Raw genomic sequence first — 24,255 nt, 5'->3', positions numbered from 1 at the left:
CTCTTTTAAGTGGATATCGTAGCCCAATCGCATTTTAGGGAAGATTTTGCGTCACTTTTTGAAAGGAGAGTGCATGTTCTTAATCTAATTTATCTTGGCAATAGGTTGTATAATAGCAAGTGCTGGGTGCATATAGTCGACATGTGATAGTTAACTCTTGTGAGATATAGATTTTACAATACTTAATATAACTGCACTTGTTATCCATTGAAACAGGCCTTAGCTTTTTTTCTTATAGCATGTGGATCTACATAGCACTAGAACTAGTCTTTGGCGACTTTAGCCATGCATAGTTGGACACGGAAAATTTTGACTAATATGCTTCAGCCAAGTTCTCTTTGTATTCTGATCTTCAGAGTGGCCGAGAGCTTAGTACCATGAGTATTCAGCACAATCTCATCATTTTATATGGAATTGTTGGTCATTAGGTGTGATAACATGTATTTTGGAAGAAAAATGTACTATTTATAGTGATCAATTAGTATTTATAGTCTTACAAACCTAACGAACTATTTACAAGAATACCCTTACTAATTTATTATCTACAAGAGTGCTTATATTCTCTTAACACTCTTCCTCAAGTTGGAGCATATAGATCATAAGCGACCAATTTGCTACAAATGTATTTCACTCTAGAGTCACCTAAAATCTTAATAAACAAATCAGCCAATTGACCTACAGATGGTACATGAGATGTCTTGATGACTCCATCAAGCAATTTCTCTCGAATGAAATGACAATCAATTTCAATATGTTTTGTCCTTTCATGAAATATTGGGTTAGACGCAATATGAACTGCCACTTGATTATCGCACACTAAATTTATTGGCTATTTGTGCTCAAATCCAATTTGAAGTAACATGCTTTTCAACCAAATCAACTCACACAGTGTGAGGCATAGCGCGGTATTCAGATTTTGCAGTTGATCTGGAGACAATTGTTTGCTTCTTACTCTTTCATGACACTAAATTACCACCAATGAACATACAATATCCTGTGGTCAATTTTTGGTCTGAGGCAGAAGCTGGTCAATCTGCATCATTGTATTCTTCAACCTACATAACTGCATCACTCATGACACTCACTGCAAGCGAAATGTGAGGCCTCGTTATAGTGAGATAATTTAATTTACCCACAAGTCTTCGATATTGCCCAAGATCATTTAGTAATGCATCTTGATCTCCAACTAATTTCACATTAGGACCCGTAGGAGTATCCATAGGTCGGCAACCTAACATTCCAACTTCATTCAGCATATCAAGTACATATTTTTTTGACATAAATAAATTCCATATTTAGACCGAATTACATCAATATCCAAAAAAATACTGTAAGTGACCTAAATCTTTTGTCTGAAAGTTTGCTTGCAAATTGGACTTGAGTTTCTGGATCCCCACAACATCATCACCTGCAATCACAATATCATTCACTTAAACAATTAATAAAATCTTACAAACATTAAAATTTCAATAAAACATAAAGTGATCTACTACACATCTTGTTAGACCGAACTCCATGACAACATTACTAAATTGGCCAAACCAAGCCCAAGAAGATTGTTTCGATCCATATAAGAATTTTTTAAGACGACAAATCAATTGCGAATTCTCCCTTTGAACAACCCCAAGGGGTTGTTTCTTATATACCTCCTCTTCCAAATTTTCATGTAAAAACGCATTTTTCACATCCAACTAATGCAATGGCCAATTATAAGAAAACAAATATAGGTAATCTTTGTAACATGAAAAAATGTCTCTAAGTAGTCTATTCCATACACCTGAGTATATCATTTAACTATCAGACGAGCTTTTAATCTATCAATAGAACTATTTGGCTGCACTTTTATAGTGTACAACCATTTACAACTAACAACAGGCTTACCAAAAGGAAGAGGGACAAGATTCCAAGTACCATTTTTCTTCAAAGTAAACATCTCTTTTTACATAGTTAATTTCCAACCAAGATGATTGAGAGCATGTGTAATAGGCTTATGAATGGATGCAGAATCAAGTGAAACAACAAAAGAAGAATATGATAGATAGATATGAGAATAAAAAAATAAAATTAGAAATAGGATTAGAAGTAAAGTGCCTCTTACCTTTGCGTAAAACAATAGGAAGATCCAACTTACAGAAGGGTGTCGTACCTGGATTTGAAGATTGAGAGTTAATTGGTGAAGCACATGGTGTATTAGGAGCTTTCACAACTACGAAATGACGAGAATAAACTTGAAAATTAGGACAAGATAACCGAGTTGTGGAATCTAGTGGATTGTATGACTCAGGTAATAAAGATGAAGGGACTGGTAAAACAGGAGAAGGGAAAGAGAAACACTATTCTAACTCATTAGGCATACTTAGTTTCCATAAAATAAAGAGTAGACTCAAAGAAAGTAACATTAACACAAGTAAAAAATCGATTTAAATCTTGACTGTAACATTTATATCTTTTCTGCGCTCATGCGTATTCTAAGAAAATACACTTAATAGTACGAGAATCTAATTTATCCACCTCGGGAGCCAGCTGATGAACAAAACACACATTCAAAAATACAAGGAGGTAATTTTAATATAGGTTCACGAGAAAAAGAATGTAGTGAGTTAATTGGCCTCCAAAAATATTAGATGGCAAGAGATTAATTAATAAAATGTAGTTAAAACTGCATCACTTGAAAACTATTTAGGCACATGCATGTGCAACAAAAGTGTTCGAGCAACTTCGATTAAATGTCCAATTTTTCTTTCAGCAACTTCATTCTATTGTGGAGTGTGACGATAAGAAGACGGATGAATAATACTGGGCTTAGACATAAAAATATCAAAAGGAGCGAAAAAAATATTCTTTCGCATTATCACTGTGAATTGTACGTATAGGTACACCAAATTAATTCTTTATTTTTGTAACAAACGCACAAAAAATGGAATATAATTCTGAACGATTTTTCATTAAATAAAGTCATGTAATTCTGGAAAAGTCATCAACAAAGATTACAAAATATTTAAAGCCTAACTTGGAAATGATGCGATTAGGACCCCAAACATCAGAATGAACTATCAAAAACGGTTCAGAAACCCATTTATTAACTCTAGGGATAAAAGAAACATGATGATGTTTTTCTAACTGACAAGACTCACATTCTAATGAAGACAACTGATTCAAAGTAAGAACCAACTCCTTCAAATTTTGTAGAGACGGATGACTCAAACGACAGCGAATTTCAAGAGGAGAAACAGTAACAGGACACGCAATCATACCATTGGAGTTTAGAAAAAAAAGATCACTATGCTCATGACCTCCACCAATCGTCCTCTTTGTCTTCAAATCTTGAATGACAACAAAATCAGGAGAAAAAATAACTGAACACTGTAGAAATTTAGTAAGCTTACTAACGGGCGTTAGATTGAAAGGCAAATTGGATACATAAAGAACCGAAGATAGCGGAAGAGATGGGTTAATTTCTAAATTGCCTAGTCCATTAACTTTAGTTGTAGATCCAGCAGCTAAAATACCATAAGCAAAGCAAGTAGACTCTTGAATATTAGAAAAATGTCTAAAGGTACTTGACATATGATCAGTAGCCCCGAAGTCAATAACCCATGAGTCAGATTTAGAGGATGTGGAGAGACAAATCATAGCATTACCTTTTTGTGCTAAAGAAGCAAAGGGAAGAGATGCGTGATTTGCAGTTTGGTGCTGCAGGAATTTAACATAATCTGCCTCGAGTATGGTAAAAGTCTTCTGGGACCCTTATGTTGAAGAACCAGATTCAGCTTGATTAGTGGTAACTGTATTAGCAAATCGAGGAGGTTTTCCGACTAAATCCCAACAAGTATCATGAGTGTGATTTTTCAAACCACAATAAGTACACTCATGGGTGCCTCGACCTCCACGACCTCCCTACTTCTTCCTCCACGAGAGTCACGTCCAAAACTAAGTTGCTCACATCCAGAACTAAGTTTCTCTATCGATTGTTCTTAGCAACTAATGCAGACTTGTCATTAATTAGAGCACCATCACCCTATTTATTATCCTTAGATGTAGAACATAAGACACGAGCACACACCTCTACAAAGGATGGTAATTGTTCACTTGCTAAAATTTGATATTTGATTAGTTCAAATTCTGGCTTAAGGCAGACCAAGAATTTGAGCACAAGCATTTGTTCTCTTTGCCTTTGCATTACTGTAACATCACTCGAGAGAGGCATTACAATATTTAATTCTTCTAAAATTCGCTTGAAATCGGCAAAGAATTTAGTTACTGTCTTGTTATCTTGTTGCAACTAAAAATACTCCACAGAAATATCATACATCCATGAAAGATTACTGCAGTATAATAACTGGACATAATCCCGAACTTCTTTTGTTGTCTCATAATAAGAACATATGTAAGCAATTTGTGACTCCATAGAATTCCATAGTACTCCAAGAATTTGGGCATCCTCTTGAATCCACATTAGTCTCTTGTTATCCTCCGTAGGAGAGTCATCTGTGAGATGTCGTTGCTTTCCTAAGCCTGTCAGATAAATCTTAACAGCTTTTGATCATTGTTGATAATTAGGGTCGTTCAACTTCCAATTTGTAATTTGAGGCGTCACCATTGTCATAACATTAGTGGATGCCACGGCACTTTTTGATGAACTTTCAACCATAATGAATAGCACTTCAAACCATAGTTGGTAACATAGACTTAATTAACTCTGGTACTCTGGGACAATCTCACCTTTATCCTGATGGTAACTGCTAGTTATGACAGAGTATGTTGCAAGCATGAACCCATCAAATCTTTGCCAAAAATATCAACTAATCTTTCTGTAGAATTTAAAAAGATGTTCTTATAACTTTTTTCTAGCAATTTCTGTTGAATGAATGAAATCAACTTCAAGATTATCTTGCTGTACACAGGACTCTGTATAGTGTAAACCATAGTTGATAAGCATTTTTGGATTCACTGCTCCGCAATGCTTGTTGACTAGAATTCACAGCTTTTGTATTTTTAATTGAACTACTATTTTGAAACTTTAGCTGTTGTCATCATTGCTGTTATAAGGGTTATAAATTTTTCTGAATACTGCTTGAATCAGAAAAGACTCGACTAGAAAGGTAAACTGCTCCATGACACAATGGAACTTCATATATGTGGCGATGAAAAAGATGTAAAATAGTCATTTAATGCTTTTTCTTTTTTGGCGAAATGGTAAAGTTTAATGCATGTTACTGGGGACAAGTTATTGCTTTAATTTTATTTTATTTTTCTTGGTCCTGAAAGCTTATATGGGACACCAAATTATTTCAATCGACTACTTTTGGTAATTAAAGTAGTTCAGTTTTCAAATCACTAATTTAACTTTTAAAAGTGTCATACGTAAGGCCATTCCATTAATTTTATCCGTCAACTCCACTATCTCCCTCGAGTTTAGGGGAAAGTGGATGATGTATAGAACCTTGAGGGGAAGGAAAGAATTCACCGCTTGTCTTTTCCTTTTCTCCTTTTCTTGTTTGTGTGTTTTTCTCTGTCCATTATAATGTCCTTATCTGACATCTCTGCCCTAACACTAGTTCCCTTTGTGCTCCCTCAAGTTGACCCAAGGCCTCAAGACTGAATTCCCACTTCCTGTCTAGAGTCTTCATTCCCATTCTCCACACCTTAGTTTCTCCCACTTTCCCTTATTTTCGTGTCTGCCAGTTTGACAGCATATAATCATTAAAATGAACTCCATATTTTGTGGCATTACAGAAGTCTGACCAGCCTGTTGGTGATGTCACTTTCTAATAGGATGGCATAGTGATGAAGTTGGCAAACTATTGGCCATTATACAGAAGTAGTTGACTGTCCAATTACCTTTATGTTTTGCTTCTGCACTATCATAAATTTAGTCCGATGATGATGTACTCTGTCTTTTTCTGGTAATGAACTTCTTAATGCCAAGACTGATTAAGTGATGCCAGAGAAGAGACTTGAAAGATGACACCAAAGATGGGGCTGAAGAAATTATGAACAAGAAGAATGACAGACATACACATTGATGAAGAAGATGAGACAAAGAAGGGGATGTCTTTCTCTATGCTTCTTGATTTTAGATAACATAAATAGCCTTAAACTTGATGAGTGGAATCATTGATAACTTTTGAATCTCACAGTGCCTAAACTATATCGCTTACCAATTGACTGGGTGAAACACGAAATAGTTGAATGGCCAAAAGCGGACCCGGCCATTTATGTTTGTTGCCCCCTTTTTATCTATTCATTTTTAAGAACCAACTCTAATAGTGACTAGATCTAGAATCGGATGTCTTTTCACATTTAGAAGTACGCGATGAACAATAATCTGAAGTTTGAGTTGATATGCTAATGGTTATGATTGTATCTTTTCTTGTGCAAAACTTCACTTCCTTATCATTTGAATTATGTTGGGAGAATCTAAATGTCACAAGAGTTAATGACCTGCCTGTTATTTGTGACAGAATAGAAAATGTATTATCTAAAAGAACATGCTGAGTCATCTTTTCATTTTTTTAGTGATGAAAGACGCTTAATACTGATAAGAAAGGTGTAGATTCTCATTCCCTTGGTCCTATTTTATATGTCATGGCGACCTTTGCAGACAGTTTTAGAAAATCTAAATTTGACTAAGACACTTAATTTTGCAATAGTAAGTTTACATCGATGCCCCCAATACTAAAATGGTTATTTGTTGTTCTATTGTTTATTTCTTGCTGTAAGATTATGGTTTGCAAATTGTATATGAGGCATAGAATGAGAAAGCTTTGGTATTTTCTTTGACTCGTTAAACCATGACTTATTCTGGGGACATAAATTGGACAAGAAGAATAAGATGGGAGGGAGTACTTAAGTTCGGTTTTAATCTATATCGGTTCATTGTGACATAACAAACACCTCCCTGTTTTTGAGTTATTGGGTGCTCACTGTTCTAAGAAGCATGGTTTTTAATGACTAGAGCATGTCCTACCAGTTTATTCTTCAGGATCTGGAAATATATTTAATATAATTTCTATTTTTTTCTTCATGTTGTAGTGGACCAGGGAAACGAAGTTACCGCATGCTGTTTGGGCTGCTGGTCGTGGGCTGCTTGCTTTTCTTTTGCCAAACTTTGATGTCATTGATAATCTATGGCTCGAACCTTTCTCTTGGGAGGTAGCTTATTTGGTTTCATATTCATTCGTATATGGGAGAAGAATGAGCATAATTCTCCCACAGAACAAGAAATCAATATGTCCAGTCTCCTTTTTATGTCGTATGTATGGTGGCATTCTGTTTTCTAGTTCTGGTAATGGAAGTTTGAGTCTTACAACCTTGAAACTACTATGCACAGACTTCTTGAGTAATGAAGTTTTCTAAACTATGTCAATTATCTGAGTTGAGGGGGAAAAATAGATAATCACGTTTAGGCATTTGTGTGAGTCTCATTGGTGTAATGCCTGGTGCTTGGTGCACTTACGTTATCTTAGGCCTCTGTAAGAGTCAGCATCATAATCAGCTGTCAGTTAATAAGTAATAGTTTTATCCAGTATTGGTTTTTGGAAAGTGCAGCATCTTTCTGATCTTTAGTGCCATGGGCTTGTGTACTAGCCTTGCTTTTCATGATCCAACAATTAATTACACTCTAAAAAACATGAAAATTACCTATGTTTTCCCCTCTTTATCTCTTTTTTCTTTTTTGTTGGGTCAAGTCTGTCAATGCTGGCTGAACCGGTTATTATCCACTTCTAGATTTACAATTTTGATAAACTTTTTAATGTCAAACCCTTTTGGCTTTCTTCTAGATATTTCATACATGGTACCTATTCCAATTTTTCTGTATATCAAACACAATGCAAGACCAATCTTTAATTTCTTTCCTTGATGGTTGATGAACATTAAGGATGTCACTTGTGTCAAATTGTAAAAAGTAGATGCGGAATTTTATGGATTATTGTTTCCTTTGACATATCCTTACTAGGTGATGGCATCTGAGACATTTTTTATGTTTTTGTGCTTTTAGTTTAAGACCATTATCATTGTTATTAGTAATATTTGGTAAAGCACACACCCAAGTGGAAAACTATCTGATCTTGAAGTCTTTATTACAATTCCGAAAACATCAGTGCTTATTCATGCAGGGAATTGGGTGCACAAAAATTACTAAAGCTAGAAGTGAAGGTTCCCTGAATGGGAATGTGGAATCAAGAGCTTATCTTGAAAAGAAACTTGTATTTTGCTTTGGTTCATATATAGCCTCTCAGCTGCTATTGCCATTTGGGGAAGAAAATATGCTGTCTTCATCGGAGTTGAAAAAAGCTCAAGAGGTAGTGTTCCTGTCTACTTTAATATATTCCTTTCATGAATAACAGAGTGAAGTTTGTATCTAATTGCTCATTTTCAACAGATAGCTACACGGATGGTGATCCAGTATGGGTGGGGGCCAGATGACAGTCCAATGATTTACCATCATGGCAATGCGGTAAATTCCATCTTCTCCATCTGTTTTCTTCACTTTTCTCTCTTTTCCTTCCTTTCTTCAGCCAAGTCAGGAAATATATAAACAATATAGATTTGTCTCTTTATCTGAAAAGAAGAGTGGTAAACAATATATTTTTTTTTGCCTTCCCGTACACTCATTTTCTTTTCTGTTATCAGTTGACCAGGATAGTCAATTTTCGTATATCTGCTGTCAATCCTCTAAGACTGGAAGCATTTGGGAGAATAAGACATTGGTTGTGTCAATTTGAAATGTGAATGACCGATATCAGATTATGTCCAAAGCAGGGGACTAAATATCTATTGTCTGAGTTGTTCTTTTGCATTTAGCTAAGCTCTTAAAATTTTAGAAGATGTGCATGTTATAACCAATAATTTAGATGGACAAGTTATTACTCTTTTGCCCCAATGATCTAAACATGTGGAAAAGCTTTAAATGAGTACGTAAAAATATGCAAGAAAAGTTAAAAAAAATGAAAATTTTGTCTTAGATTTTGCTCTGGTATGATACAGCATAGGAATTCTGTCTAAATACCTTAAGATTGATGAGAGTTATGTGATACTAACTGCACTTGAAGAGTAATGCTTCTGAGTCTGGTAGTTGGTTACAGTATGTAATTGACAATTTTCTATAATGAGTAATGGCAATCTATTGAGCAAATGAAAGCCAGCTCCTTAATTCTTTTATATTCAAGGATTAGAAAGAACCAATGATTTCGTTGAGCCAATTGTGTTTTATGATGATATTTTCGTCTGCAAAGTCCTACAAGGTTAGGTTTGCTGAAAATGTCATTACGTCTAGCTCCCCTGCATTGAGTATATCAGGACAGACATTTAGCTGTAGCACATAATGCATGCGATGGAGTGAGTAAGCATGGAAAGGTTGGTGCAGAATTTTAATTAGCCTCCCCAATCTTAGCCTCTGGAGCTTTGAAGCCTTCGACGATTTTGACTCAATAGTCCAAGCTCTTGGAAATGCACTTGTAATGGGCTATTTTAAAAGGCTGTATTGACATTAGACTGCCTACAAGCTTTGGAAGGTGGAAATTGCTTTCAGGCAGTCTCAAGATATTGCCGCGATTTTGCTTTCGGTTAGACTTTGGACATGGGGCTTTTGCACCTAGCATGTACAATAATTGCCAAGCAGGGGTTAGAATTTATATTATGATATTTATTGGGAATGTGAAAGTTGAGTGCGTCTTTCTTTTCATTGTTATTTACACTTATCTTCCCTCACATGATTACTTGTGCTACTAAGGAGTGCCATTACAGTCAAAAGGTAACGTTTTAATGCCAGTTGGGCAAAGTGGACGGCATTGAAGTGTAGGGTCCAAATTGTCACAGAGAGCAGGAGCTAAGTGGTACAAGCCTAACTTTTCCGGGTGCAACATGTTAGTACCCCAACAAATGTAGAAGAAGCTCAGCATTTCACCTCTCTCTCTCTCTCTCTGGTGTCTCTGCTTCACATCACTAGTTCTCAACCATCTAAAGGAGAGCGGGAAAAGGGAAAAGCACAAAAAATGAAAGAGAGAAAAGTTTCATTGACATATGCTGTTCCTCTTCCCTGTCACTCTTGTTCAGTTCTGACTTCCAAGAGAAAGAAAAAATGTTGACTTTTTACCAAAATGTTCCTTGTGGAAAAATTGATCATCAAAACACCTGTAACAAGTAGTGCCTGTATCCTCCCATTTTAGAGATACAAGAAGAAAAAGGTTAAGATCAATCAGTTTTACTATTTCTATCTCATAAAAGCAGAAGTTTGTTTTACTAGGATCGCTGTTTTCACAGCATGTCAAATTATTCCTTAGAAATATTTGGTTTCTGATACTGATGCCAATGACGCCTATAGAGTCATGAGTATGACATAGAAAGGAAAAAAAGTTCAGCTGTGACATGCAAACCTCAAACCATGTGCACTATTGGTACCTGAACATGTGTGGTAGGATATAAGACTGCTTGATATTTGCTTGCTTTTGTCACTTTTGACATTTTCAAGAGTCTCCTTGACTTTAAAGGTGGAACCTTCATTCACCAATGTTTAACTAGATTTCATCCTCAAGTCTCTACTTTGCAGTAGGAAAAAAAAAAAGAAGCCTCTACTTTGCAGGAAAAATACATTTAACAAAATTCATTTACTTTTTGTATAATGACTAACTGCTGCAGATCTTGATTATTTTCTGTTTAATATTATAGGTGACAGCATTGAGTATGGGTAACAACTATGAATATGAAATGGCTGCTAAAGTTGAGAAGGTATGCTAACTGGTCATTGAAAGTTTCCAGCTTGCTCTTTATACATGAATGGCTTTAGCAGTTGGTGAAAAACTTGATATTTGGAGTTCCAGTAGATGTGTTTGTGTTTTTTATCCTGTTACCTAACTGAAATTCACTAATATTCTCACAAATGAAGAACAATGAAACTAGAAGTCAAGGCTGAGAAGATCAAGCTAAGGAGTAGTTTTTTAGGGCCAGCTAATACGAGGCATGGAGATAAATGGTTTTGCCTGATGCTTAGCTAGTTGAATTTGAAACTGTGTCCATTTAAGATGCTCTCAGATGGATCCTGGCCTGACCAAATGAGCTCAAGCATGACATGAGAATTTGAGCTGCTTGACCTTTAAAACATTGAAGACTGCATCAATGCTAGTTAAGTATTTGCAGCAAATGTCAATGCAGCTTTTTCCATTTTGCACCTTGAAACCATGAAGACACTTCTCATGTCAACAAAGGATGCTAGAAAGGCCTTATACAAAATTCTAAATGCTATATTACCTGATTATCCAATTGATTTTGTTTCACGGCGTAACTTATTGTCTTGTTAAGTTCCCTTTTTTCCTTTTGTCATGCCTGATATCATTGGAGGGAGACACTGTATTTTTTTTTTTGCAGATCTATTACTTAGCTTATGACAAAGCAAAATCAGTGCTACAAAAAAATCGTAAAGTGATGGAGAAAATTGTGGAGGAATTGCTTGAATATGAGATCTTGACTGGAAAGGTAAGGTACCTGGTTATTTGCTTGCGAACATCGATTTTAGATATACAATTACATTATCCTTTTGTATGTCTTAGAAAATCTGCTTTAAGAAATTATTAGGAACCATTTGGTAGTCTGTTACCTTCTTGCACTTGTTTGTGAGCATGTGAGCAGGTTCTTTCCTTTCATTTTTATGCATGCATGTTGAAACCTACAACCATGGGCTAGTTAATGCCACTCAATAAGGTTAAAAATCCTTATGCTGTATTCATGATCGAATGTGCTTGATGAAGCTGTTAGATATACCTGTTTTGTTGTTCATGAGGTTCCTACTCTTATGGTGGTCATTTTGTTTCCGACTGACTTGCTTTATGTTTATGCTTGTCAGTTTTCATGCCTAGACCAAGCTGCCTTGTGTAGATATGGATCTTGTTCAAAATTTTAAGTGAATGCATATGTATCAGCTCACCTGAATGAGACCCAAGTCCAATTTGCATTTGATTTTGGTTGACATATCTTGGCCTGAATGTGATTGTGCCAATCTGATTTTGGAAATGTTTAAACTGCTGTTTTGTGTCTGTTGTTTCCTATCTGAAGGCTACATGTGTTCATCAACCTCCTAAACAACAAAGAAATGCAGATATCCTAGACCTGTATAGTGCCAATCTGATTTTGGAAATGTTTAAGCTGCTGTTTTGTGTCTGCTGTTTCCTATCTGAAGACCATATGTGTTCATCAACCTCCTAAACAACAAAGAAATGCAGATATTCTAGACCTGTATAGTGGAGCTTATATATTCTTTAAGTATTTGGTGCCCTAAAATGAGGCCTTCAAATTGGTTAATGGTACAATCTGCTACTTCAGTTTTACTGTTCTTAATTTTTTAAGGCACCAAGTATGCCTGATAGCAATTGAATACTTCAGGGGCTACTAAATCTTTTTTGTTTCTCCTTGAAAACTAAGAAAAAGGGAGAGAAAATACTCTTCTTCATATCTCTTTGGACTACACAATATACAAATATATATACACAAGTGGATACTATAATCATACTATTACCTAATTAATATATGATACTATAATCACATGATACTATAATCACATGATACTATAATCATATGATACTATAATTAATCAAATCTAATCTTTCCTAATATTTACAATATCAAATCTTTCCATAATATCAGATTACATATCTTTAACACTCCCCCTCAAAATGGAGCATAAATGTTAATCATGCCCATCTTGCCACAAATGTAATCAATTCTCGGACCATTTAGAGGTTTAGTGAAAATATCAGCTAACTGTTCTCCAGTTCTCACATGACTGGTTGAGATCAAGTTTTGCTGAATTTTTTCACGAACAAAGTGGCAATCAACTTCAATATACTTTGTTTTCTCATGAAAAACTGGATTTGATGCTATATGAAGTGCAGCTTGATTGTCACACCATAATTTCATTAGAAGTGAATTATTGATTCCCACATCACACAATAATTGATGTATCCATATAAGCTCACAAGTGGATTGTGCCATAGATCGGTATTCGGACTCTGCACTAGAGCGAGATACTACACTTTATTTCTTACTTCTCCATGATACCAAATTACCTCCAACGAAGACACAATATCCAGTTGTAGATCTTCGATCAATTTTAGAACCTGCCCAATCCGCATCTGAGAAGCATTCAACATGAGAATGACCATGATTACCATATAGTATACCACGTCCTGGAGCTCCTTTAAGATAACATAAGATTTGCTTTAAAACTGCCCAATGGGTGGTTCTTGGTGATGACATAAATTGACTCACAATACTAACCGGATATGCAATATCCGGACGAGTCACAGTAAGATAATTTAACTTCCCCACTAATCTCCGGTACATTTCAGGATCTGAAAATAACTCCCCATCATCTGCTGTATGTTGCATGTTGGGGATCGTTGGTGCACTGCATGGCTTAGCACCTAGCTTTCCTGTTGCTTTCAAAAGATCAAGAACATACTTCCTTTGGCATAAGAAGATACCTTGTTTACATCTTGTAACCTCAATGCCTAAAAAGTATTTCAACATACCCAAATCTTTTGTTTGGAAGCGCGATTGAAGAAAATCTAAGAGCTGTAATACCTGCATTGTTACTACCAGTAATAACAATATCATCTACATAAACCACTAATAGGATAATACCAACTTCAGATTGTTGATAAAAGACAGAATGATCAGAATTACACTTCTTCATGCCAAACTCTTGAACCGCCTCACTGAATCTCCCAAACCAAGCACGAGGACTGTTTTAAACCATATAGTGACTTTCGGAGTTTACAAACCTTACCAGACTCTCCCTGAGCAACAAATCTAGGTGGTTGCTCCATATAAACTTTCTCTTGCAAATCCCCATGAAGGAATGCATTCTTAACATCTAACTGGTACAAAGGCCAATTATTAGTAGCAGTAAGGGAAATAAATAATCGAACAGAGGCGAGTTTTGCTACGGGAGAAAACATGTCTGAGTAATCCACCCCATATGTCTGAGCATACCCTTTTGCAACAAGACGAGCTTTGAGGCGAGCAACAGAACTATCAGGATTGATTTTTACAGCAAACACCCATTTACAACCAATAGGTTTCTTACCTGTTGGTAGATGAACCAAATCCCAGGTACCATTATTATCTAGGGCCATCATTTCTTCATCCATAGCAGCCCGCCAACCAGGATGCTCCAAATCCTCAGATAAGCGTTGAGGAAGACATATTGAATCTAAGGAAACAGTAAAACAACGCAAGGAGGGAGACAAATGGTCATATGAAGCAAATGATGAAACTGGGTAAGTGCACTGTCTTTTACCTTTTCTTAGAGCAATAGGCAAATCAAGACTGGAATCTAGAGACTGAGGAAGCGGTGGATCAGGACTCGGATCTGTAGACAGAGAAGATGGTGGAAGATGTGAGTCTATGTGTTGAGAACGACGAGAATACACTTGAGTGATCGGTGGTCTTGTAGGAACAGTTGTTGTAACAGTATATACTAGAATATCATCTCCCTCCCCCTGACTATTGTAGACATTAGACTCAAGAAAAAATGGATGCGCCTCAAAAAATGTAACATCAGTAGAGACTAAATAACGACCTAAACTTGGAGAATAACATCTATACCCTTTTTGAAGACGTGAATAACCCAAAAACACACACTTGAGCGATTTGGGATCTAATTTAGACACCTGAGGACGGGTATCACGAACAAAACAAGTGCACCCAAATATGCGTGGCTCAATGGGGAATAAAGATTGGGTTGGAAACAAAATTGAATAAGGAATCTCACCAGCAAGCACAGAAGATGGCATGCGATTAATTAAAAAATAGGCTGTTGAAACTGCATCTGTCCAAAATTGCTTAGGAACCTTCATGTGAAATAGAAGGGCTTTGGCAATTTCTAATAAGTGCCTATTTTTCCATTCAGCAACACCATTTTGTGGTGGTGTGTCTGGACATGCAGATTGGTGAAGGATTCCATTTTCTGACATGTATGAATTAAATGGTTTAGAAAAGTACTCTTTTGCATTATCACTTCGCAAAATGCGGACAGACACATTGAATTGTGTTTTTATTTCAGAACAAAAGGAACAAAAGATATTAAATAAATTTGAACGACTTTTCATTAAATATAACCAAGTAACACGAGAATAGTCATCAACAAAGGTGACAAAATACTTAAAACCAGAATTAGATACTATTGGACAAGGGCCCCAGTTATCAGAGTGCACTAATTCAAAGGGAGATGAAAGCCCGTTTATTGACTCTAGGCTAGCAAGGCAAACGATGATGTTTGGCAAATTGGCATGACTCACAATCTAAATGAGATAAATTCTGAAAATTTGGACACAACTTTTTCAAAATGGGTAGAGATGGATGACCCAAACGACAGTGAATTTCAAGCGGAGTCAAGGTGGAGGAACATGCAACAGGTTTCGGCACTTTTGATGAAGGGGTTTCAAGTGTATACAGACCATCAGACTCACATCCTTTACCAATAATCTTCCCTGTCATAAGATCTTGAAAAACATAATATTCAAGAAAGAATGAGACAGAGCACTTGAGAGCTTTTGTAATTTTACTGACTAAGAGTAGATTAAACGAAAAATTAGGTAAGCATAAGACTGAATATAAGGGGATAGATGACACAGGAATTGCTATACCAGAACCCACAACTGAAGCACATGACCCATCAGCCAAAGTAACATTCGGATGATCTTTGTTAGGATTAAAAGAGGAGAGGATACCTTTATTACCGATCATATGATATGTTGCACCGGAATCGATGACCCATTTGTTAGAAGATGACACAAGGCATGTGGTAGGTTTACCTGAGTGATCAGTAGAAGGAGGATTGGTACTAGAAGATGGGTTAGCAGATTTTTATGAGGCTTGGAATTCAATAAAGCGGGCAAACTCATCATCAGAGATGAGTATGGATTTGTCAGACGGCACATAATTATTTTCCTGGGATGCGAAATTTGCAAACGGGGGCTGCTGTTGAGGTCTATCATGAAGGTCCCAACACGTACGCATGGTATGGCCTGGTTTCTTACAGTGATAACAGGCTCGCTGATTTGAGTTGTATTCTCCATAACCAGCAATCCCACCAGTCCCATTTTTGCCATTGTTTCTATCATTATGACCAGCTCCACTTCGACTCGCGTCTCAACACTCGTGTGAAAGTTTCATGGAGGGAAACAATCTCTGGGTTAGAGAGAATTTGTGTTCGAGCAGCATCAAACTCAATTGGTAATCCTGAAAGAAAACTCGTTACAGCCATTTGTTCCCGTTGAGACTATTGAGTTTTTACATCAGTACTAAAAGGAATGAGAGAATTCAATTCCTCACACGTTTAAAATCCATAAAATATTCTGTAAGAGATCTCTGCTGTTATTTCAGACGGTAAAATTCCTTACAAACATCATATATATGTGTTAACAGGTATCTTGGTAGGAAAACATGTAGTCACCGTATTATGAGTGACCAACTAGTATTTATAGGAGTACAAACCTAACCGACTATTTACAAGAATACCCTTACTAATTTATTATCTATAAGAATACTAATATTCTCCTAACAGTCCCCCTCAAGTTGGAGCATATATATCATAAGCACCCAACTTGTTACAAATGTATTTCACCCTAGAGCCCCCTAAACTCTTGGTAAATACATCAGCCAATTGATCTACAGACGGTACATGAGATGTCTTGATGACCCCGTCAAGCAATTTCTCTCGAATGAAATGACAATCAACTTCAATATGTTTTGTCCTTTCATGAAACACTGGATTAGACGCAATATGAACAGCCGCCTGATTATCACACACTAAATTCATAGGCTGTTTATGCTCAAACCCAAGTTCCAGTAACATGCTCTTCACCCAAATCAACTCACACACAGTGTGAGCCATAGTGCGGTATTCAGATTCTGCACTTGATCTTGATACAATTGTTTGCTTCTTACTCTTCCACGACACTAAATTACCACCAACAAACAAACAATATCCTGTAGTCGATTTTCGATCTGAGGCAGAACCAGCCTAATCTGCATCACTATATCCTTCAATATCAGTGTGTCCATGATTTTGATACAGCAACCCTTTTCTAGGAGCACTCTTAAAATACCTGAGAATCCGTATAACAGCATCCCAATGACTAGTACGAGGGGTATCAAGAAATTGACTCACAACACTCACTGCAAACGAAATGTCAGGTCTCGTTACAGTGAGATAATTTAATTTACCCACAAGTTTTCGATATTGCTTAGGATCATCAAGTAATGCACCTTGATCTCCTACTAATTTCACATTGGGATCCATAGGAGTATCCACAGGTCGGTAACCTAACATCCCAACTTCACTCAACATATCGAGTACATATTTTCTGACATAAATAAATCCCATATTTAGACCGAGCTACCTCAATACCCAGAAAATACTGTAGATGACCTAAATCCTTTGTCTGAAAGTTTGCCTGCAGATTGGATTTAAGTTTTTGGATCCCCACAACATCATCACCTGTAATCACAATGTCATCCACATACACAACTAATAAAATTTTACCAGCATTAGAATGCCGATAAAATACAGAGTGATCTACTCCACACCTTGTCAGACCGAACTCCATGACAACACTACTAAACCGGCCAAACCAAGCCCTCAGAGACTGTTTCAATCCATATAAGGATTTTTTCAAACGACAAACCAATCGCGGATTCTCCCCCTGAACAACAAATCCAGGAGGTTGTTCCATATATACCTCTTCTTCCAAATCTCCATGCAAAAATGCATTTTTCACATCCAACTGATGCAATGGCCAATTATAAGCTGCTGCCAAAGAGATAAGAAGACGGACAGAGGTAATCTTTGCAACAGGAGAAAATGTTTCTAAGTAGTCTACTCCATACACCTGAGTAAATCCTCTAGCTACCAGCCGAGCGTTCAATCTATCAATAGAACCATTAGGCTGCACTTTTATAGTGTACACCCATTTACAACCAACAACAGGCTTACCTGAAGGACGAGGGACAAGATTCCAAGTACCATTTTGTTCCAAAGCAGACATCTCTTCTTGCATAGCTAATCTCCAACCAGGATGATTAAGAGCATAGGTAATAGACTTAGGAATAGAGATAGAATCAAGAGAAGCAACAAAAGAAAAATATGACATAGAGAGACGAGAATAAGAAACAAAATTAGAAATAGGATGGGAAGTACAATGTCTCTTATCTTTGCGTAAAGCAATAGGAAGATCTAACTCAGAAGAGGGCGTCATACCTGGATTTGAAGATTGAGAGTTAATTGGTGAAGTGCGTGGCATATCAGGAACTTTCTCAACCATGGAACGACGAGAGTAAATTTGAAGATGAGGGCGAGATAATCGAGCTATGGGATCTGGTGGACTAGACAACTCAGGTAATAAAGGGGAAGGGATTGGTAAAACAGGAGAGAAAAAAAAGGGACACTGATCTAATTCACAAGACATACTTTGCTTGATAAAATACGGAGTGGATTCAAAGAAAGTAACATCAGCACAAGTAAAAAATCGATTTAAAACTGGACTGTAACATCTATACCCTTTTTGCGCTCGTGCATATTCTAAGAAAATACACTTAATAGCACGAGAATCTAATTTATCCATCCCCGGAGCAAGCTGATGAACAAAGCACACACATCCAAAAATACGAGGAGGCAATTTAAACACAGGTTCATGAGGAAAAAGAATGGAGTGAGGCAATTGACCTCCAAGAATATTAGATGGCATGCGATTAATTAAATAACATGCAGTTAGAACTGCATGACTCCAAAATTGTTTGGGCACATTCATGTGCAACAACAGTGTTCGAGCAATTTCGATTAAATGCCCAATTTTTCTTTCAGCAACTCCATTCTGTTGTGGAGTGTGAGGACAAGAGGACTGATGAATAATACCAGACTTAGTCATAAAAGTATTAAAAGGAGTGAAAAAATATTCTTTCGCATTATCACTGCGAAGTATACGTACAGGCACACCAAATTGATTCTTTATTTCTGTAACAAATGCACAAAAAATGGAATATAATTCTGAACGATCTTTCATTAAATAAAGCCATGTAACTCTGGAAAAATCATCAACAAAGACTACAAAATATTTAAAACCTAACTTTGAAGTGACTCGACTAGGACCCCAAACATCAGAATGAACTAACAAAAAGGGTTCAGAAACCCGTTTATTGACTCTAGGAGCAAAAGAAACACGATGATGCTTTCCTAACTGACAAGACTCACATTCTAACGAAGATAATTGATTCAAAGTAGGAACCAACTTTTTCAAATTTTGTAAAGACGGATGACCTAAACGACAATGAATTTCAAGAGGAGAAACAGTAGCAGGACATGCTATCGGACCATTGAAGTTGAGAAAATAAAGACCATTATACTCATGCCCTCCACCAATCGTCCTCTTTGTCTTCAAATCCTGAATGACAACAGAATCAGGAGAAAAAGTAACTGTACACTGTAGAAATTTAGTGAGCTTACTAACAGACATTAGATTAAATGGCAAATTGGGTACGTAAAGAACAGAAGACAGCGGAAGTGATGGATTAATTTCTACAGTGCCTAGTCCTTTAACTTTAGTGGTAGATCCATCAGCTAAAGTAACATGAGGAAAGGGAGTAGACTCTTGAAAATTAGAAAAAATTTTAGAGGTACCTGACATATGATCAGTAGCCCCGGAGTCAATAATCCATGAGTCATTACCTTTTTGTGCTAAAGAAGCAGAGGGAAGAGATGCGTGATTTGTAGCTTGGTACTGTAAGAATTTAACATAATCTTCCTCGGATATAGTAACAGTTTTTTGGAACCCATGTGCTGAAGAACTTGATTCAACTTGATCAGTGGTAACCCCATTAGCAAAACTTTCAATCATAGCGAATAGCACTTCAAACAAAACAGCAATCAAAATTCGCGATGAACAATGCGCCGTGAACAGTGCGCCGTGAATAGTATCGCGTGAACAGTGCGCGATGACCAGTACGCGCGATGATGAACAGTGTGCGTGAACAGTACGCATGAATAGTATCTCGCGAACAGTGCACGATGAACAGTATCGCGTCAAGATTTTTGCTAGATATTTAACCCTAACCCTAGGACTTTTGCTCTGATACCATGTTAACAGGTATCTTGGGAGGAAAACATCTAGTCACCGTATTATGAGTGACCAACTAGTATTTATAGGAGTACAAACCTAACCGACTATTTACAAGAATACCCTTACTAATTTATTATCTATAAGAATACTAATATTCTCCTAACAATATGATTTAAATTACCCTTACCAGAATACAAGAAAGCCAACTAATCCATGAGATCTTTAACAAACTCACAATGATTGATGAGACTGACTATCTCATTATCAATAGAGTTTCGGATCTGCAAAAATAGTTTTGCATCTTTCCTTAGCCAAACCTTCTTTTCTTCCCCATCAACGGGTGGGTCATCAGTGAGATGATCATCTCTATCGATGCTGTGCAGATATATCCGAATAGTTTTACTCCAATCGAAAAAAAATTTTCCGCTCAATTTGTGTTCAGTAATTTTTTATGTTGTAGGAATAACATCAGAAATTACTGTTTTCATCTCTCTACTACTACCTTTCATATCTGCCATTATAATTCACACAAGAAATACCTAAAAGTGACTTTATAGGGTCACGTCAAAAGACAAACTGATAACAAAGATTCACACAAGAAAGACCTAAAAGTGACTCAATAGGGTCACGTCAAAAGATAAACTGATAACAGAGCTTGAAGCTCTGATACCATGAAAACTAAGAAAAAGGGAGAGAAAATACTCTTCTTCATATCTCTTTGGACTACACAATATACAAATATTTATACACTAGTGGATACTATAATCATATAATACTATAATCATACTATTACCTAATTAATATATGATACTGTAATCACATAATACTATAATCATATGATACTATAATCAATCAAATCTAATCTTTCCTAATATTTACAATATCAAATCTTTCCATAATATCAGATTATATATCTTCAACACTCCTGTAGCTATTGAATTTTTTGAGTATGCATATTTTTGTATGAAGAAATACCTACTTGCGTATGGTTTTATGATGTCTGTGTGTTTGTGTCTGTGCCTCGTGTGTATAACATATGTTGTATGCATATATGCATGTCTCTCTGTGTGGTTGTATACTTGATATCTCATTGCACAACTATGACATGCTTGTCAACATGGTGGTACGGAAATCACTGATAACAATTAAGGCATAATTTTGAGTTTTGATAACTTATCTTTGGGTCTGTGATATGAGAAGTGATTTTTGTATTGGAAGCTCATTGTTCTGGGTAGAAAACATTGTGGTTTTGTATTTCAGCAACAAGGTCATTGTAGAATGTCCAATAATTTGGGTCACTTCTGAGGTGTGAGTTTTTCATACAGTCTGCAGATTATGTTGTTGCTAGTGTCCCCCACAAACACCCCCCCCCTTTTTTCTTTTTAAATTTACATGTGGACCAAGACTATGTTGGGACATTTACATATGGTTCCACTAGAGTAAGCTGCTACTTGAATTTTTGAGTTTTCAAATCACATAGGGGGAGTCTGTTTGGATGGCCTCTTTTTGGCCTGATTGGGTGCTCTTTAGGGTGTTATTGGGGTGTTTTGGACAACTACCGGTATTTACCTAAACAACTACAGTGAGCTAGACAAACGCCCAAAAATCACACCATTCAAGCAAAACAGGTCAATCAATGTAATGACAATTGAGGATGAAATTTGAAACCAACCTCTTCGGACTGCTGAGAGAGGGCTTCCCCAACTCTGACCAAAATATCCTGATAGAGGGACTAGTTTGCTTCAGTGACCTGTTTAGGTTTCCTGGAGCTACTTGATTTTGTAATTAAAATCTCTCTCTCACTCTAACACTGTTTGACTTATCTATATCTTACCAGGATTTGGAGAGAATTTTTGAGGACAATGGTGGGATTCGGGAAGAAGAACCATTTTCACTTTCAAGTGCAAGTGGAGAAGAGGTAAAATTTTTCCATTATGTTGTGGGTTTACTGGAGTGAATATTATCGAACAAACAAGGGTTGACAAGCCACCCTTGCCAGGCCATAGGCCAGGGTTTTGCTTGTCCTTGCCATTGATAGTGCACATTCTCCCGTTCTTGTTTGTGTCCTTATGAGCATGGCACATTTCTGAATGTCATGGTAGGGTAGTAGATGCCTTGTGAAATGTAACAAATATTTTTTCCATATTATCTAATGACTAACAAGTTGAGATCGATAGCGGAAGGTTTCGTGTCATTTTTCATGTTAAAATTAGATATTGAAGTTAGCCGCTGTCTTTTGTTGATATACATGATTGTTCTTCAAGACATCATTCTTAGAGGAAGTAACTCAATTATGCATGTGCTAAATGCCTCCTACTTCTTACTTTACTCGTATAGGCAATCAATGCAGGAGAAGATTCTAGTTTGTAGATTATTCTTATAGTCCTTATATTCTTATCATTCTTCGAGGCAATTTCCAGCTTCAATATCATGTTGTCGAACTATTGTGATGTATGGAATTTTGGGCATACATATTTTTTGGCTGTTGAAACTTCGTCTAAATGAACTGACTCTGTGACTTAGAAACTTCAACCTAACGTTTAACTAAGTGTTGCTTCGTCTCCATTTTTTATTTATTCTTTTGTTGTCAATCTTCATACAGCCAACTGATGCTAACATTCACATCTTGGCCTTTTTAACCATAGATGGAACTCTCACTTTAGACTAAAACTATGTCAATCTCAGAAACCCTAGAATTTCATGATTAATGGATTCTCTGTGTTTCCATGTCTTAGAACTTGAGTCAGAAATAGTAGAATTCTTTTCAGTTGCAAATTGAGAATAATCAGTTTTTTATAGTTGTGAGTTACTTGTGTTTCAGTTAATTTAGCTCGTATATGTTGGTTGGATGTGAAATTGTTGATAAATACGTTAGCCAATGAAATGCTGCAACTTTATTTGTTCCATAGCATCTTCATTTGGAATGTCTATGAAAGCTCGATAAAATTTCGATGTTTGCTTTTCAGCCCATCTTTAAGAGCTTGCATGAAAATGGCAATGCGTTGGGAAGTTCTCTTCTCACTACATCAAGCTAGCAATGAAGCCATGAACTCTTGGGATGCAAGTTGTCGAGGCTAATCGTGTGTCAGGCAGGTACATGACAAAAGTACACAGAATGGGATATTTGCAGTCTGATAGTCGTAGTCTCTAGCTGAGAAAAGGCCTTCTTCATTTTTTTTCCCCCTATCTACCTTCATTGAGGTTATTATTTTAATAGTAGTGGAAAACTTAGGCGAGTCTCTTTCCATTTTTCGGCTCTTGATAGGCTTCGCTATGTAAATTTTGCAAAATTTTAAGCGAATGAGCATGTTAATGTCCTGCTTCTTTATCTGTGAAAGAAAATATTGGGTTGTTTGTTTGTTTTTACTATATTCTTTGCACAATGCATTGAGTTGCTGATAACCAGAAAATAGATTTTGCTTATCCGTGGCATACTTTTGCTTTTAATCGCACAAGTGGTAGACAAAACTACTCTTGCACTTTGCCACATGTTGTGCATATTGAAAAGATTAAGAGTATTAATCGACGCAATGTTCACAAGTGCACCGGTTAGTTAGTTTAGCGGTCAATTTGTGAAGAAAATTTGTTTGAAAGACCAAAACTTGATTAGACCAATAGTTTAGCTGTCGCTGAAGTTTTTTGTCCAAAAATGATTGGTCACAAGAAAAAATTTTAGATTACATAAGTGGAATTGTACAAGGAGATGTTTTTAAATTGGTTAAGAGTTTGGGAGAAAAATACAGATTAGATTGACAGTCAAAAAAGGCTAAAATCTTAATAAAATAATGATTCTAAAACTATCTTGACAGAATTCGCTAGTTAAATAAGAGAAGGATTTGGAGGTGCTATTTCAATTGAAAAGCATTATGAATAAATAAAATTAGCCTAAAATAAAAGCAAAATATGTGACGTCAATAAATACATTGATTTTGTAAAATTCTATTAGAAGTATTTATGGCAATTAAGGTCACAACTTATGGCACATTGGGCAGAACAAATTTTTCATAAACTACCTTTGCCATGGAGAGAAATTTATGAATGACAATATCCGGACCATTTAAAAAAATTGTGACAAAGATAATATAGTTTGAGAATAATATTTGGGTATAGAATAATAGAAGAGTAAATGTTTCCTGAGGAA

At 36.3% G+C, this 24,255-nt stretch overlaps 1 protein-coding gene across 3 annotated transcripts in view; it reads left to right on the top strand.

The window, feature by feature from the left end:
* The window catches only part of LOC113716626 (probable inactive ATP-dependent zinc metalloprotease FTSHI 5, chloroplastic), a 53,152-nt gene extending 29,669 nt beyond the window's left edge, over positions 1-23,483 (top strand). For 2 of the 3 annotated variants that reach the window (XM_027241022.2, XM_072070204.1), the window contains exons 13-19: positions 7,036-7,155; positions 8,121-8,306; positions 8,387-8,461; positions 10,672-10,731; positions 11,368-11,475; positions 21,952-22,032; positions 23,081-23,483. In XM_027241022.2, the coding sequence (XP_027096823.1) occupies positions 7,036-7,155; positions 8,121-8,306; positions 8,387-8,461; positions 10,672-10,731; positions 11,368-11,475; positions 21,952-22,032; positions 23,081-23,149 (699 nt within the window). In that variant the 3' untranslated portion in view covers positions 23,150-23,483. Of the gene's footprint in view, positions 1-7,035; positions 7,156-8,120; positions 8,307-8,386; positions 8,462-10,671; positions 10,732-10,888; positions 11,043-11,367; positions 11,476-21,951; positions 22,033-23,080 lie in introns of those variants that run through there. The other variant, XM_072070205.1, reaches the window with a different exon arrangement.
* Positions 23,484-24,255: the final 772 nt, after the last annotated feature.

Source organism: Coffea arabica, chromosome 11c (assembly GCF_036785885.1).
Source record: "Coffea arabica cultivar ET-39 chromosome 11c, Coffea Arabica ET-39 HiFi, whole genome shotgun sequence".
NCBI lineage: Eukaryota > Viridiplantae > Streptophyta > Magnoliopsida > Gentianales > Rubiaceae > Coffea > Coffea arabica.
This window is presented reverse-complemented; position numbering and strand designations above follow the sequence as displayed.